The sequence below is a fragment of the Gopherus evgoodei genome, chromosome 3 (genome assembly GCF_007399415.2).
Source record: "Gopherus evgoodei ecotype Sinaloan lineage chromosome 3, rGopEvg1_v1.p, whole genome shotgun sequence".
In the NCBI taxonomy this organism is placed as follows: Eukaryota; Metazoa; Chordata; order Testudines; family Testudinidae; genus Gopherus; species Gopherus evgoodei.
Window position 1 is genome coordinate 72,378,611 of NC_044324.1, and position 18,668 is coordinate 72,397,278.

The 18,668-nt window shown below is 36.9% G+C and overlaps 1 protein-coding gene across 2 annotated transcripts in view; it reads left to right on the top strand.

The window, feature by feature from the left end:
• BCKDHB (branched chain keto acid dehydrogenase E1 subunit beta) overlaps positions 1–18,668 on the top strand; it is a 264,232-nt gene that overhangs the window by 178,106 nt on the left and 67,458 nt on the right. For both annotated transcript variants that reach the window (XM_030555804.1, XM_030555805.1), the window contains one exon: positions 15,704–15,790. In XM_030555804.1, the coding sequence (XP_030411664.1) occupies positions 15,704–15,790 (87 nt within the window). The remainder of the gene's footprint in view (positions 1–15,703; positions 15,791–18,668) is intronic.

Sequence of the window (18,668 nt, forward strand, 5' to 3'; positions counted from 1 at the left end):
GTTAAAATTAGGATGGACACTTTAGTGAATTTTGAGGGTTGGATTCACAAACTTTCTTTTCCTCTGAAATGTATGCTCTTTTTATTCCCCCCAGGATGATCAGTTTTAAAAACAAACCTGTTTCTCTAGGTAAAGAGAAACCTGTATTTTATATCAAAAATAGGACAGCTCACAAAAGCCAGGTTGTCCAAGTGTGTGCTCTATATACTTTTAATAGTGATTAAACAGTGTTAGTAGCCTCAGCATTGTGCAAAATGCAAAAAAAAGAAAAAAAAAAGTCACAGCCCTGAGGTGTCCACAGTTTAATTTGTTGGTCAATCCAGAGGGTAGCTTTCTTTAAGCTTTGCAGCTTTCTGCTATGATGCAGAGAGGGGCAGAGGGAATGACACTAAAAGAAATCATAGCAAACCAAGGAGTGAGAACTCTGAGGGGGAGCATTATTGCATGGTAAACACAAAGTGTAAAGAGTAAAGGAGGTGGTAAATTGATTCAGAGATGTAGGTGAAATTAGAAAGTAAGAGAGAGCAGCAGAGTCAGATGGATCACTTGATCTTTTTTCTTCTGTTCCCCATCTTCTTTCAGCTCTTAATTTCAGTTTCTCCTAAGCAAAATGTGAGCCCAATAACATCATTTAGGGGAAAATTTTTGGAAGCCATCATGTTAAAGAGGACATGAAGTCAGGCAAAATGAACTTCCCCCATGCCACCACCCACCTTTGCCCAAAACAGTGTTCTACATGGCACAGCTCATGGCTAGCCTCGGCCTCAGTCTTGAGCATGAGACAGAACAGACTGTTATCTATGAACTTAGTCATCATTCATCTGTCTGGTTTGTCAGAAGAAATTTAACCTTTCCACTGTATTTACAAATGGAGGAACATGATAAATAGACTATAATTGATTACGTTAAGAAACTATCAGGCAAATGGTCAAAGTGGTGCTCAGGGATTTAGCTGTGTGATAAGACTCTGTCATCCTCAGCCCATGAAGGATCCACTGCCACACCCAAAGTATCTTTCCAGGCACAGTTTTATTTCCCAAGCATATGCAAAACATAGTTTCTTAGCTCCTTCTGACTACAGCTCCATGGGATTTTCCCCTTTGCCTCTCTCTTTCCTACTTCAGGACCTACTGCAAGGGTCTTCCTTGTTTTTTTTTAACTGAGCATCAGTTTCCAGGGCTTTTTCCCTGGTGTCCCTTTTTCCTCCAGCAGGTTCCTACTGCCTCCCCTCCCAAGGGAACCTGGAGCCTCACCCAGGGAACTTCCTGCTGCTCCTGCTTCCAGAATATTCCCTTTCCTTACTGACAGCTTGGCCTCTCATATATCCCAGTGCTGCCCCGCCCTCTTCATTGGTCCAGCTGGGCATACCTGTTCTAGCACAAGAGAGCTTAACCTGCTTCATTTCAAAGGGCCAGTGACCCTGTGATGAGCTGCAACACTCCCATTAGTATTAACAAAATATGTGCAATCAAACACGTTGCATCAATATGAAAGAGTATCCCATCAAAACAGAATGCACTTACAGATTGATTTCAGTGTTTCCTAACCAAATGTGTTAGTGATGTCAGAAATGCCTCGGCAAGTCATTGGTCCAGGCAGTCCTGTTTTTCTACAATTTGTCTCCTGTCTGGTACTGAGACAAAACCAGATATGGTTTTGTCCAGTGTCATCCATGGAGGATGCCATCTTGAAGAGTGCGCCACTCCATACCCACCAGTGTGACCTCAAACGCACCATGCACGTGAGGTCATGCCAGTGGGTGCAAGGCCATATAAGTGGGGTAGGGCGCATACCATTCTCAGAAGTACTGGGATATCGGATATTCTGGGGATACATCAGTGGCCTCCCTATTCATGCCGGTATGTGGGCTTAAGCAAAAACAAAGAGTACTAAATTATAGTTTAAAAATAATTTTGTTGTAGAAGCACCATCAACATATAGTCATCCTTTTGTATGGAAGTGTATTTCAGACTTTTCAGAAAATCAGAAAATAAACCTGATTTTTTCCTTCATATTTAGAAAATTAAAATAATGGTGAACAAAGAAAAAAGGAGTCCCACCCATTTATTTTAAGTGACTTTGGCATGTAAAGAAGCTTCTAAATAATTGTTCTTCAGCTACATCAGGAGTAAAAGGTACGTGTGGGAGAGAGAGACATGGAATACTAAAAGACTGTGTAAAATGGCTGATAAAGGCCATATTGTGAAAAGTCTCTCTGCTTGGATATGGAAGACAGAAGGGAGAGAGTTAAAAGGAAACCTTCCCTTTTGGTACCACCTGAGCAGCAGACAAACACAATGGCTTTCCCTGTTTTCCACTCGTTGCCTTCACTTCTTTGAAAATCTCCAGTACAGCCTTTGTTGGAAGAAGAGTAGCTTTCATGTCCCCGTCACTGCTGAACTGCAGCCATCATAATCTTCCACAAGCTTACACACATGAGAAGGGGAATGTCTCTTTTGCTAGTATCCCTGGTATTGTGGCTTTAAGTACAGGGTCTGAGAAAGGGATCCAATCATACTTTCTACCTCTCTTAAGTAGTCTCTCCAAGGGTCGTCTATCTCATGAGATTAGTTCTGTTAGTGAATAATCATCAGAAGCACTTGCTTTGACACAGTGTGCTGAGCTGAGTGATTGCCCCCTCTAGTGAAAGCCTGCTGTTCAACTGTGCCCTAATTTCTTTTTTTCCTGGCATCTTTACATCCAGTTAGATGTCTTCTCTTAATGTTGCTTATGAGATGTATATACATCTAAATTCAATCTAGGGGATTGAAACTAAGTGTGTTCCTTAGTGAAACATTCTGAATGTATAACCTCTAATCCCAGGGAGGAAGGCATATGTTACATTTATTTCTTACTGGGTCATAGGTTTAATACTGTTGCCCTTCACTAGGGACCTGATCGCATACCAATTAAAGTCAATGACAGTCTTTTCATTTACTTCAGTGGACGCTGGATCATAGCTAAATGGCTTCAGTACCTGATTTACTACTTCAGTTTCTCTTCATTTTATTCTTTTTACTACATAAGGAGCTGATCTAGCAAAGCTCTTAAGCACGTGGACTACTCGTGTGCTTAAAGTTAAACAAGTGATTAAGTGCTCCTCTGGATGGATTGACATAACACTTCACGACACCAAGTCCAATTAAAAGAGGGAAAAAAACAAAGCTTCTGAAGACTCTGGTGGGACGAATTGGCTCAAATTCAACATAAGGCAGCAAGAATGTCATCTGTTCTCAAAACGGATTCCTTATTCTTAGCCATTAGCCAGGGGACCATCCTCTGTTCAAACAGTTTTTAACTGGAGGGGAAGCTGATAGTGTCTCCTATAGTTAAAATTGCCTGACATTTCCCATTATAAGACCCTGTTTATATAAATAATGCTATATATGGCATGAGAGTCAGGGATCTGTCATGAGAAATGAAGATATTTTTGCTGCTTTGTTGCACTGAATTTGATCTAGTTTGTTTCATCATAGTTTCCAGAAGCTTCTTTTTGCTGTTTGTTGTTATGCTAACATTTTATATAGGAACAAAGAACAGTTATATATAAAGTAGAAAGAAGGGGAAATGTTCCATAAATAATGCTGTTATCTGGACAGTCAGTTGGCTAAGAGTAGCAATATCCTGAGCAGAGCCAGCCAAGACTGTTTTAACCAGGTCCACACAGCCTAAGAAAAAACATCATTATTAAAAGCAAGAAATAAGAAGGACTGCGTATATCTAGAGGTAATTTTATTCATCCCCTTTTACAGTAGGATCAAGTTGTTTGGAAAATCTCTTGGAAATGTTTAAAGGATTTATCCAAACTTATTAACCTGTTTCCTCATCCAGCTTTCCAGCAAGAATATATAACTCTATGCAAGAAGTACAGATTATTTGGCCCACCAGGCCAGATTTAGCAGGCATTCCTGCTAAGGATTTCATTCATCTGGAGCCAGCAAATGTTTTTCCAACTTTAGAGGAGGGGAAGGTTGTCTCAAGTCCTTCAACAACTCAACTGACAGATAATGAAAATGTACTGTGTGCAGGAGCCCTCAAGGAGAGATGACAGACAAAATATTATCTTTCTTTGGGCTGGTTCATCTGTAGACAGATGAATATTAGATGCTATAAAAAGTGCACCTCATAGAATTTTAACACACTGCCATCCTCTGTTTGTTTTTTTTTTGTCTACAGTTCCAAAAAGCTTATTTTAAAAAATCAGTCTTCTTTTTAATTGAAAATTGTATGGACATAAAGCCATAGTAAGAGTATTACTTTTATAATTTAATTCAGGCATTTTCTCCGGATTAGTGGAGTCATCATCATTAAATCTATTTGTAAGAAAAGCATAGTTGAAAATGAAAAATATTCCATAAATAGTCTTTAAAAAAAGCTCCTGGAGACTTTATTATCTACAGTTTTCTCCCTTTAATTTCCCAGAAAACCTGATCACCATTGTTTCCACTGAAATACTGCCAAATTGTGGCCATGCTACTTGTTACAGCTGATAGACTGTTATGCAAATCTGTATTATCTGTATGACCTACTGGTTTAAAATGCCCCTGAAGAAAACCATCGTGCACATAAACAAACAAGTCAGTTAATGAACTTGCAAGAATTTTTAATCACTTCATTAATATTTTTAGATTGATAGTAATCTTGGAGATCTTATTACATCATTTCTTAACTAATCAGTCTCCTGACTTTGTAAAACTCCAGAGTTTATTCCTTTTTTCTTTCCAGTCATCTGCTTAGAATTGCTTCTGAAATTTCCAATTGATAGACATGATAGTTGCCTGTGAAGGTTTGTTTGAATAGATTGCTCCAGACCCTGAAATTCTTAATTCCAGACAACTGGAACTTATATAATGAATAACTTGACACTTAGGTGATCCTTCCATCAGTTCTTCTTAGACTTCTGTCACAGAGGTATTGATGAACAACCCAGGAGTCTAAAAACAACGCAAGAAACTATAGATCGGTTAGTTTAACTTCTGTGCCAGGGAGCAAGTGATTAAGTAAATCATCTGCAAACACTTGGAAGGTGGTAAGGTGACAGGGAATAACTAGCATGATTTGTAAAGAACAAATCAAGTCAAACCAATCTGATAGCTTTCTTTGATAGGATAACGAGTCAGTGGATAAGGGAGAAGCGGTGGATGTGGTATACCTAGACTTTAGTAAGGCATTTGATACGGTCTCACATGATATCCTTATCGATAAACTAGGCAAATACAATTTAGATGGGGCTACTATAAGGTGGGTGCATAACTGGCTGGACAACTGTACTCAGAGAGTAGTTATTAATGGTTCCCAATCCTGCTGGAAAGGTATAACAAGTGAGCTTCTGCAAGCAGGGCTGGCGCTTCCATTTAGGCCACCTAGGCGGTCGCCTAGGGCACCAGGATTTGGGGGGGGCGGCATTTTGCCACCCTCAGCAACAATTTGGTGGTGGGGGGTCCTTCCGTGCTCCGGGTCTTCGGCGGCAATTTGGCGGCGGGTCCTTCACTCGCTCCGGGACCTTCCGCTGAAGTGCCCCGAAGACTGGGAACGCGGAAGGACCCCCCCGCCGCAGAATTGCCGCCAACCGGGAGCGTGGAAGGACCCCCGCCTAGGGCGCCAAAAACCCTGGCGCCGCTCCTGTCTACAAGAGTCTGTTTGGAATTGGCTCTGTTCAATATCTTCATCAACGACTTAAATATTGGCATAGAAAGTACGCTTATTAAGTTTGCATATGATACCAAACTGGGAGGGATTGCAACTGCTTTGGAAGATAACGTCATAATTCAAAATGATCTGGACAAATTAGAGAAATGGTCTGAGGTAAACAGAATGAAGTTAATAAAGACAAACGCACTGTGCTCCACTTAGGAATGAACAATCAGTTTCACACATACAGAATGGGAAGAGACTATCTAGGAAGGAGTATGGCAGAAAGGGATCTAGGGGTTATAGTGGACCACAAGCTAAAAATGAGTCAACTGTGTGATGTTGTTGCAAAAAAAGCAAACAGGATTCTGGGATGCATTGACAAGTGTGTTGTGAGCAAGACACGAGAAGTCATTCTTCCACTTTACTCTGCGCTGATTAGGCCTCAGCTGGAGTATTGTGTCCAGTTCTGGGCACTGCATTTCAAGGAAGATGTGGAGAAATTGGAGAGGGTCTAGAGAAGAGTAACAAGAATGATTAAAAGTCTTGAGAACATGACCAATGAAGGAAGGCTGAAAGAACTGGGTTTGTTTAGTTTGGAAAAGAGAAAACTGAGGGGGGACATGATAGCAGTTTTCAGGTATCTAAAAGGGTGTCATAAGGAGGAAGGAGAAAACCTTGTTCACCTTAGCCTCTAAGGATAGAACAAGAACCAATGGGCTTAAACTGCAGCAAGGAAGGTTTAGGTTGGACATTAGGAAAAAGTTCCTAACTGTCAGGGTGGTTAAAGACTGGAATAAATTGCATAGGGAGGTTGTGGAACCTCCATCTCTGGAAATATTTAAGAGTAGGTTAGATAAATGTCTATCAGGGATGGTCTAGACAGTATTTGGTCCTGCCATGATGGCAGGGGACTGGACTCGATGACCTCTCGAGGTCCCTTCCGGTCCTAGAATCTATGAATAAGAACATGCTATTTGTCAAATTGGCAGGCCCTCAGCCGTCTAGGATAACCTGTCTTTCCGCTTGGGCTTGTTAGGTTGACTTCAAAGGAAGTGGCCTATATGAAATACAAAAATGTCTAAACTTGAAAGGCTTCAGGCAGTACTATCAGGTAATTGTCTCCTAGATGTTACTTTTTATTATTAAATTGCTTATGATAGTGCCTAACGTCCTTGCATGTTCTTCTATCTGCTGTATAACTATAGAGATCACAATGTGGTTTCCTCTAAATGCAGCAATAATTAAAACAGGAAGTGATAACTGTGGCATACCTTAGTCACCAGGGAGTTATCATAAATCCCAGACTAAACCAGAATAATCTAATATTTAGAAGTGATGTAGCAGGGAATTCTGATCAAAGCTGTGTTTATTCAAGCGACAATAAACTATTAAATGTATTGACTTAATAGACAAACCCTAACCTGAGGAGAATTGATGATGGACCAGCAGATGTTCACTTAGCCAACATGCATACTGACTCCTTTCACAAGTGTGCGTGTGTGTGTATGTCTTGAAACAGCAAAGAGGCCCAGCCTGCCTACTCTAAACACAGGTACCCTTAGTCATACAGGATATGATTAACATTAGTATGGCAATAGCATCAACACAGAGCCGAAAACACAGCCCCTTCCTCAAAGACTGTTAGAAGTTAGAGGTCAGCAAAGAATGGTGGAAAGGGGTGCAACTTCCCTGAGACTTAAGAACATGCTTAAGTTCTTTGCTAATTCAGGGTCAAAGTGATCAGGGTGGTGATAGGCATATGGCTATAAATATGTTTGTTTCATTGTCAAAGTTTGTTTTAATGAAATTCTTAATTCTAAACAGTTCTTTAATTTGTTAAAATTATTCTTTCTTTTTCATGTGATCAAGAAAATAGAGTAATACAAGGCCATTCACATAACTGTACTAGTGTTCTTTACACCCTTGGTTTCCTTAACTGATGAAAATGTCAGTTTTAAATCTCTTAGGCCCAATTCTTTTACCACAGGATATAAGTCATCTGTAATTTGTGGTGCCTTCCTTTTCATTATACATGTTAAAATGATTTGTCTTGCTAATTTTCTAGTTTGCTCCAAGCCTTAATTTGAAAGAAATTTGATTATTTTTATGAGGTAGGGATGTCCCTTTAAATCTTATTGGAAACATTAAAAAAATAGTTTTTTCATTTAATGGTTATATTTAGCATACAGAATATGAAACATTTAAATACATCAAACAAAAATGTAGTACAGCTAACTATAATAAGGCAAAATGTCTGACGTTGAAGAACAAGTAAGAATGTTATCTGGCATTGTGGAAGTATGTAATTAATGTCTATAATGCCTTTTTTTTCCTTGTGGGAGAAGAGAGAGAATAAGAATAATAATGGACTAGGCTTAATATGGTTAAGAGGAGAGAATACCTTTTCTGTTTTCATTGAGTTGTCTGGCAATTGCATCTTTTTATACTTTTTCCAATAGGCCACTTAGTGCTTAATGTCCCTTTGCAGCTGTAACAATACTGCTTAGATTCATCAAATGGAAATCTTTGACTCTTATTTCAAATTTCAGTTTGATAAATCAAAAACAGTATCTAAAATACGGGTCTGAACAAAAATTACTTTCAAAGAGCCAAAGGAGCAGCATACAGTAGCTAGACTACCTCTTTATTCATTTGATTTTCTTCTTTTAGAACATTTTTCCGTGGTCTTTTTTGGAACTGAATATTGTTGAATCCTTGTTTTACTTCTTCCAATTTTTGTCTTTTGTTCCAAAAGGTCAGAATAAATTTAAAAAGGGGTTGAGACCCATCCACTTCCGCATTCTTCTTTCTGTGCACCACAGACAGGACACTCTCTTGGTCTTATGTTACAGAAACAATAAGAAAGACAGTAAAAATGCCCACACATTTTACAGCTGTTTGACATGTGGGGGCCCTAAACATCTTCCAACATAAATTGAGTACTTACCACAATTATTTGGTTTTTGGGAAGCTAGTCCTCAGCAGTTCAGAGATCTGCACAGGCCACTGCTTGTAACACAACCCTTGGCTGTTATGTGTGGAAACTGAACCCGCAGCCCTCTGGTTCTAAAAGCATGAGCCTTTTTACTGCTTGGAGGTAGTTAGGGACTTACAAGCCTATATTTGCTTTAACCATTAGAGGGGGACAGAGAATCATACTCTGCTAACATGGATTGCATTAGCAACTAAAATGTTTACAATCATTTGTGTATGAAATAAAAATAAATTGGGTTTTCTTTTTTCTCCACCAAGAACCCAATCACTTGAATATTACAGAATGTTGTCTGGTTCTTCAGAAACACTAGTTTTCTTGCTTCCAGATGTAAATTTTCTGTTAAGGATATATTTAACTTTTTATGATACAATTAAAGTTACTTAAGTTTCAAATGGTTTCTTAATGGCTGTGTTGCAAAGAGTAAGTAACTGAATCTCTTGCACTCAGAGTTTGTTTCTGTCTTGGATCTAGCTGTTTAGCCTGCTAACTTTTGCCACCAGTGTTCCAGCTGAGAATCTATGTCCTCTGATATCTCCACCATTGTGATCTGGGACTGCAGTTTATTTATTGTAATTCCGCTCAAGGTCCCTTTAAGAACATTTAGCAGATTTATCCTGGATCTGACCACTTTGTTGCTAGACATTGAGAAATACTGCTTCATCAGTTAATGGTACACTGATCCGTATGTGAAGAAATCTTGCTTGTTATCTTCATTTTAGCTTCTCTGCATCTTGTTCCTCTTGTAAAATGAGATCCAGATATATTAGCTGTCCAGTATAACTAAAGCAAAACTATGTGGATTTTAAGGCTTTCTCTGCTTTCCTTTCTGTGGGACTCTGACACCATCAAAGGAATGTGATTAGATATCTTTGAGTATTACATTTTCTTTTTTTCTATATGGTTAGCTAATTAATATAATCTTCCTTTGGTGTATGAGAATATTATTTTCAGTCGCAATGGAACTTTAAAGAACACAGAGTATTCCTAATTCTTGCAGGTATTTACTCTATGCAGGTGAGTTACAGGTTTACCAAATAGACTATTATAGTGGCAGAAGAGTGAAAAGGCTTGAACATCAGAGCCTCAGTCATAAAATGCTTTATTTTTCAACCTTTACTCTCTGACTCCTCATCTCTATGCTTTCCCTCTTCATTCACCATTAAAAATCTGATGAACAACTTCATTTATGTTATTGAAATGTTAATAGAGGTCTTGATCTAAGGCCATTTTGGAGGGACTTTTTTCCTCAGAACATTTTATAAATTTGCAGGGAACAGAATCATTAGAACTGGTCAAAAATGGGAAAACAATTTCATGAATAATTTTATACTTTTAAGCATTTGAAATAGATATTCATTTTTGAAATATTTTTACTGAAGGTTTTTACTAATAGTTTTCAAAAATTTTCATATACTGAAACCCCAGTTTTCAGTGAAAAAATGCAGTTTTGGTAAATGAATTTTTAAAAATCATTTTGATGCAAATATGACTAAAATATGAAGTAGAACATTTAAAAAGAAAAGCTCAATAACTGACAACTTTTCTTACTCTCTTTTCAAAAATGAAACTTTGTTTTTCTACAAAATATTGTGACCATCTCTGAAAAATGATAGAATTAAAATACCAACTTTCTTCCCATTCTCAAGCACACATGTGGATAATGACTTTTTTGGTAATTAGACTTGGAACAATTAGATTTTTATCAGTAAATTTTGATAAATGTTGATTTCACTGTACATACACATACTGATGAAAAAATATTTCCCTCTATAATAAAAAAAAATTAGAGATAGGCAAGGTAGAAAAAATGCTGCTTGAGAGCTGAGTCAAAATCCAGTGATTTAGACTTTTGAATTAGGCTTGTTATAAATAGACTAGTAAATGAACAGTAAAAACAGGTATGATCTGTGGGTTTAAAGATATTTACTTGGTATATTTTGATATGTGATGTTGACAATTTATATTTTAACAGTTTATAAAACTTTAACTTTTAGAATATCAGTGTGCACTGTCATTAAATAATTCTGTCCATCCACCCAATAATTCTGTGCAACTGTGAAAATTTAAATTGATAAAAATAGAAAAAACTGCTTTAAAAATAAAACATCTTTATTATCTGTCAAAATTATAAAAAAGAGAGACATCAGATTCTGCCAAGCTTGTGTATAATGGACTGAAGAGCCTTTTACTCTGAGAATGGACTTTTATTAGTTCTTAGAAAAAATACGCAAGTTATCCATCATGACACAAGAGAGTAGCAAAATTTGTACTTTTAAGCTTTTCATAGTTCCCTAGAGGGGTATTGGCCTAGTAATGAACCAGCTGGTTACAGTGGAAATTGTACCCTTGAGATATGTTTAAAGTAATAATGTAAAATGCAGCTGGCTGACAGTCAGTTTTAGTTAAGCCTGCTTTTTCATCACTAAGGGCATAGTATGTTAGTGACGATGTCAGCACACACATTTCAGAACTTGTATAATTGCCAGAATCATATTATTTCCCTCTCTTGTCAACACTTGGAGGTGTAGAAAAAGCTGCCAAAATAATGAATTGCAAATTCAGGAGGAAAATGCTATTAAAATAATTATAGAACCTTTTAGATAAAGAGAGTGGTGAGACAGAGGGAAACTAATTTGCAAAGACGCTTCATTGCAAAAACATAGGGCCACGGATCAGAAAAGCCTTAGAGCACAGTTCACAAATATTAGACTTGCAAAGATGAAGCTTTAATTTTACCACATTTCCTTATCAGGATGGACATGCTGCCTTTTTTATAATCTGACAAAATGTTACTTTGTAATCCTCATATTCTCTAACAACATACTGGAATATTTTAAAGCAGTCCCAATAGGAAAGTAGTAAGGGGAAAGTACATTCTGTTTGTTTTATTTTTTTTTCTTTTTAGAGTAAATTTAGAAATCATGAGCCCCAGAGTCCTTTCTCCATTGAGCAGGTACAGCACAGGCAATAGTATAACAATTTTGAAGTGGTGCCTTGCTAATTGTTCCTCAGCACTGCCTGGAAGGACTGATGACAAGGGTTGTTAAGGTCTCTGGACCTGTTGAATCTTTGGGCACTGTGTTGCAACTGACAGCAAGGTGCCATTTAGGCACTGCACTAATGCCACCAGTGCTTTTCTTTGGTCCTGATTAGCTATCAGATGGCAACAAACTTTCCTTCATGAGTAACTTGGATTAAATTAAAAAAGAAGAAAAGCTTTATATCTCAGTACTAATCTTCTGAGCCATCCAATAGTCACTCTATTTTTTTCTTTTTAAATACTCTACATAAAGTAAAATATGTATGTGTTTTCTACTTTGAACACATGAAAGCCAATGAGATTTAGTGTAAACACAGAGGTTCCATAAAATAGAGAGTGTGGAAGAAACTCCAAACAAAACATACACCAGGCAAAAAAGAGAAGAAAAAAAATTACGGCATAGAGTGTGAAATTCATTCTTTTCTAACATCCTTCCCCAACTCTCCTGTTAAGGGGTGTCAGAGTGGTGTGTGGGGAGAAGAGTAATGGCAGCAATGTTTTTAAAAGATAAGCACCTGATTAACTACTGTATTTCTCCACTTTTATGCCAGTATATCTCCAATTGACTTAAGTGTAGAATGAAGTCCTTGTGGCCGTATGCTGCTCTGCTGTATTACAGAGCTTCTGCTAGCATGTTATGCATGTCTTTGATGAATGAGGGTACCCCCTTGGACCACCTTTCCCTTTCTGTGAATTGGGATTGTGTTCAATTATCCCTGAGACTGCATACTGGTTAGACAAATATAGAGTGACTTTGACCCCAGGTTTATGAGGGAATACATATCTTTTTTAAATTTTTAGAAATAAATGATCATATGATGTTCTATTCAAAGCATTATCCCTCTGCAAGAAACAGTTAACAGTTTTTCATTGTGTTTTAGATAATACAATTATTTGTGAAGCTGAACTTTTCTCCAAATACAGAAATTAGGCAATTCACACTGCGACTCCTTGTTACGTTTTCAAAGTAGATATCGTATTTTCATTAAACTTTGGTATAAGAAATATATTTGCCCAGTTCAGTTAGATCTATTACTTAGTCCCTTTGCTTCCAAAAGTAAAGGTATATTTCCAGGTATGTAAAAATGAAATGGTTTTAGTAATTTCAAGAGGGCAATGGTAGTTAAAATAAATCCTGTTACTCCTTTTCATGTCTTACAGCTTCTGAATGGTCACATGGTATCATGCACTTCTCCATAGTAATCTGGTTGCTGCCATTTTACTGAGAAATAGTGCCATAATTTGTCATGTGGCACTGGGGCCAATCGCCATCCAGTTTTAACACTCGTTTAGCAATCAGAGGAAACCTTAGGGTCTGATAATGCAAATCCTTACTCACTCTAACAGTCTTTACACATGCGAGCAATCTCCTTGAAGTCAGTGGGACTGATTGTACAAGTAAGGACTTTTCACAGGAATAAAGGTTTCCACAGTTGGGCTTTTATTCTTTACTGTTGATATGATGGGTGTATGTTTCATGTTGTGAAATACTCAAAAATAAAAAGTGTACTGTAGTTTTAAAAATAGCTTGAAAGGCTTCAAATTCCAGACACACCCTTCTTAGAACAAAATTATATAAGAAGAATATCGAAACAAAATGTCCTTTTGTTTAAAAAAAATCAAATTAAAAAAAAAACGATTCAGTAAAATTCTTTATCTCACCAGTCAAAAACTCGAGTAAGATGATTAGTACATTTTGTTCTGCAATGAGGAACTATCTCTAAGAATTTTTAGCAGATTTATGGGGTAGTTAATAGCTCCTGCTCTTTAATGAGAGTTTCCAGTGCACGTGAAAAGAAATTCAAGGCTGCTTAACTGCAGATTACTTTCCGATGTTTAAATGATTTTTTTGTCTTGTATCTCTGTAACTGTTGCAAAGCTGCTTCATTTACAGAATATAGTGCATCCAGTACTTACAGAGCTGCCTCTCGCCAATGCATCTGTGGTCCAGCTGTTCAAAACCACTAAAACACTCCTGGGCTCCTAAAGAAATGAGACATACTCAAATCAGGGTTTAATCTGTGTTCTATAGTAAATAGCAGTTACCTTTTAGTTTCAAGAAATATCACTTGGCTGCCCTATTGGATGGAGAAATTGTCTCTGAGGGTTTTGCTACAGTAGCCTCCACTCAGATTTTAAATCAAAGAGCAGAACGGTTAGGAAAGTTGTACCTAACTCTTGGGGCTTCTTGCACTTAGCTTTAAAAATCTGATTGCAATAGGCCTCAAAAGATTAATATACAAGTCCTTTTTTTCTGCTGTGCTACTCCAGAAGTTCATGTAACTTTTATATGCACTTTATAAAATGAGTGTTTTGAAAAGTGAAACTGACTGTCAAAATGTTTTGACTTTGTGGGTATCTGGTGTTGCCCAGGTCGAGGAAATTTGCCAAATAGTTACAACACATTTCATGATGGTCAGATATACTGCAATCTTGCACTGGTTATGTGGCTAAAGGTACTTAACCGTTGTTCTTATGATTCACAGCAAACCTAGCATAAACACATCTGCTATAACCAAAACTTTTTCATGAGCCACTGCTTGTTTATATGACACTCATGGTATATACTATGTGCTATGTAGCTATTTTTTGAGAAGTTCACCCTAAATCTCCTAACATTTGCATATTGTTTCTCTCTTTTTTTATAATAAATTTTGCCTATAGTTGTAACATAAAAATCACTGCCTTCTTGCTTATGGCACTCAATTTTCTTGAGCAAGCAAACTTTTATTTGAATTGTTTCAAGGTCCGTGAGCTTTATGTATGACCTGATCCTATAAATGTTATCACCTGATCCTTCCGGATTCACCACACCTTGAAGAGGGGGGACCATTGTTCCGTTTACTAGATGAATGAGAATAGTGCTTTACGGGCCAGGGGGCGGGGCAGAAGGGAGAGGCTGTTGCAAAATGGGGAGTGGATCAGTGGGCCACACTGACTCATCCCCAGGGACCAGAAGGGCTGGGGAGTTGAAAAGGGACAAGCCTGGTGGGAAGAGCAGGCAGAGCAGCACCCACCCTCCTGCTCTTTGAGGTGGCAAAATACCAGGTTTGGTCAGGACCTGCTGTGAGCTTCATGCTAGCTGATCCTTTCTAGAGGGACTGGGAAGGAATTTTTCCCTCACTACCAGATTGGCCTAGGTGGAGTAGGATTGGGTTTTTTGCCTTCCCCACAGAGGGTTCAGGGAGGGCTTTCTTATGGTGAGTAAGAAAGGAAGTTAGACTCATTATGTAAGTGTGTGGTGGATGCCCAGTGCAGGTACTCCATAGGGAAGGAATACAGTGACCAGATAAATGGCTTGGTAATGAACTTTAAAAGGAAGTGTTGGTAAAAGGATCGAAATCGAAGGTATTTGGGGCCCCTATGATGGAAGAGAGCCACCCCCCCCTTCTTATAGCACACCTTGACCCTAGTTCAAGGGCAGATGGTAAAGTCCGAGAAATGGGTTGAGTGGCAGAACTGGATGGAAAAAGAGGGGAGCTGGCGGAAGCCCCCTGGGTAGATATTGAATCAACGTGGCGTTACCTCCCCTTGCACTTTTAACTGCCAGGTTGTCCCAGACATCTAATAACAAAGTTGCAGCCTGATTAAAACCATATCAAGCATCTCCTGTCCTTCTTTTGGTATAGCCAGACAATGAGTCCTTGCTGGTTTTTTCTTCAATTTTTCTTTTCCCTCAGAAACGTCATTGTTTACATCCATAAGGTCAATTCAAACTAATGGAATATAATTCCATTCTCATTGTTAGCTTACAAACAAAATACGCTATTGATGCTCTGTTCCCAAAGGAAATCTAACAATTCACTCCCATTCTGCTAATATCAAAACTTGGCTATTTGGGGCCCATTCATCTGTGTAAATAAAATGTTGTATTGAGGCAGTAAGGGATGGTTTATATTTTATCATTGCAGCTTAAAATTACAGAATTTGTATTATTTCTCATGTAATATACTAAAAAAGATTGCTACAGAGATATAGTGTGATACAATTATTACCTAATTTTTTTAAAAAGAGGTATTCTTGTTTCTTTTCAGTCAGTGGTGAAGACTGGGCGACTGCTGATCAGCCATGAGGCCCCCCTGACAGGAGGCTTTGCATCGGAGATTAGTTCCACTGTTCAGGTACAGTGAAGTTATTACAGTTATAATGTTTTATATGCCTGGCCATGTACGTTTGCAGAAAGAGTATTTATCAGTAGATTAAAAGGTAAGGTTTTAATAAATTAAATGTTAAAATCTCTCACTTGGCTTTCATCACCTTGTCAGTGCTATCACTGTATGTTCTGTGGAGAATGAATCTGGGAGAAAGGAGATGAACTAGTATAATAACTTCCATAATTCTACTAGCTGAAATCATTTGCTTCAATGTAAAATAAGGGAAAGAGTTGGAATTAGCGTGATCAGGTTTCAGTTTTAATTAAATAAATGTTTGCCAGATTTCCTAATATATTCTTACCCTAATTTTTACCTATATATAAAATATATAAATAAACTTTATTTAATAATACAAATAAATAATATTTATTTATAGAAATAATAAATACACCATACTTTTATGTGGATAATATTATGTCGTTTGAATTCTTGATGTATTTCTTCAACTAAACAAAATCTTTTTCTGAAGCCTTTTTTGTGAGATTGGTCTTAAATATTCAGAAGTTTCAATTCCGTGTACATTAGTTTGTCAGAACACTAAGGATACCATTCATCTAAAGTACTTTATGCTAATAGCAGCTGCTGAAGTGGAAACTTTAATTTTAGCTTGTGTAAGGATTTACGTTTAAAACATTCACTGAAAAATGTACAGCATGTGCTATTAAGCATGGGGAAAAAAATCTCCCTGCTGTATTGTTTCCAGTTCTTGCCGAAGTTACTTAAAACTGGATTTATATTTTATTGTTGTCCTCAAAAAGGATCATTTAAGAAATGTTTTCCTCTTTTCTTTTTCTGAATATTTAAATTAGAAACTGAAACCCACCAGACCAAAGCATACTTCTTCACCACATTATGATGTAATGGTTCAATATGGTATTAAAAATGACAACTTATTAAAGACCCAATCCTGCAAAAGTGGAGCTCCATATAGGTGCAACAGCACTAGTTACAATAACATGAGAATAAGCTACAGCATAAAAGGGCTTATTTACAGTTGCTGGGGAACCATATCTTTGAATTTCCTGAGCTTTGTGCATTGAAAATATCTAATGTAAGAATACTTCTATGGGTTGTTTTACATTTAATGTATTCTTTTAGGCTTGAACTTTTTTTTCCATGTTGGCGAATAAAAAACCTTTGGCATTTGTATTTATTGCAGTAATTATCTGAATAAGGGAGAAAAACCTTTTTGAAAGGAACTAAAACATTTTATTTCATCTAAAAGTTTTATTTTGTGAAATAAACAATTTCTGTAAAGTTTTAATTTATTTTAACAGTCTAAAAGATAGTGCAGACTCCTGTCAGGATGACAGCATTGCTCCCCACTAAAACATAATCTCACTCTTTAGAACCTGATTCTGCCAAACTTCTTGACATTGAATAGTGTCTTAACCCTGGGGGTAGTCTTATTGATTACAATAGCACAACTTGAGATGTAAGGTACGGCTAAAAGTGATATATATTATGCAGAGCCGGGGGGAATGCAAAATCTGACACGTCAAGATTTTTTATGTTCCTACTAAAAAAGAAAAATAGGAGAAACTGAACCAAAATACGGTATAGCCCACTGTTAAAGCCTTTTGAGCCTCTTTAAAGTCTGCAGTTTGTTTAAAGAGTTGAATATGCCACACATGAAATAAGTAAATAGAAAACAAAATCCAGCAAGGTATTCATTGTTGCAATTGCTGAATAATTGTTAGGAAGTAATAATGCTTAAGAAAAAATTACTTCTCAAATCATGTGAAAGTCCCATACTAATTAATTGAAATAAAATAAATCATATGTATCAATGCAAAAACGGCGGTTGGGGATGGGATAAAATAACAAAGATAAAAAAATAAAAATTCCATCATATAATTTGGGAGAATCATTACATCATATTATTATTCAGACTACAAAATTACTTTTTGTCTTTTTGAAACTCTGTTTAGAAAAAAATGCCCAGCATCTGATTCATTATCCATATCAGAAACTTCATTTTGCCTAATATAATTTATTTAGAAAACAAAATGAAATCTAGGAAGCCTTAAACCCAAGGAACATTACATTCTGTCTATACCAAAAGCATCTATTTTAGGATAGTACCTCTTGATTTTACATTCATATTTTAATCTGGAGACTATAGCTCAGAAAATCTTAACTAGTTTACCGTACAGTCTACTTTAAAACAAATCTAAATATAAGAGAGTTTGGCACAGAATTTTGTGAAGCTCCATTTCTTCTTGGTATACAAATAACTTAATTGGTTCAGCTTGAATTCTCTTTTTTATAATATATGATCATTATTGTTTATGTCTTTGTTTAAAGATTTTGTCAATTTCTTAACTTTCTTAAAAATAATTGGTATGAACAGATAATAATATCCGTACTTAAAAACTTACCAAATTTGTTTAAATTGAAATGTAATTTATGAAACACATTCTCTGCCGTAACTCCTTTTTGGCAGAGCATTGCTTTAGGCATAATAAAAACTTGACTTCATTATTCATTTATAACACATATTCCCTGTGCAGTGAATGAAGAACTGTATGTCTGATATGATTGTGCCATAAAATTAAAAAGTAAAAGGGAAATTCATTTTTACTGGATGTAGAACACACTAAAAATGCCAGAAGTCTTGGGTATTGTAGTTGGCTTTAACTTCTTTTTACACATGGAACTAATGAGCCTTCAACACAGAATCCAGTTGGAGTAGATGGTAAGTTTCCATATTGTTATTCCATCCTTGCTGTGAGGTCTCTCGTGAGGAAAAAGGTGAATAAAACCACACAGGTTATTTTCAAAGAGCCGTATTACCATAAACATCTCATGTTTTTGTACACTTTGAAGAGGATGGTCCTGAACT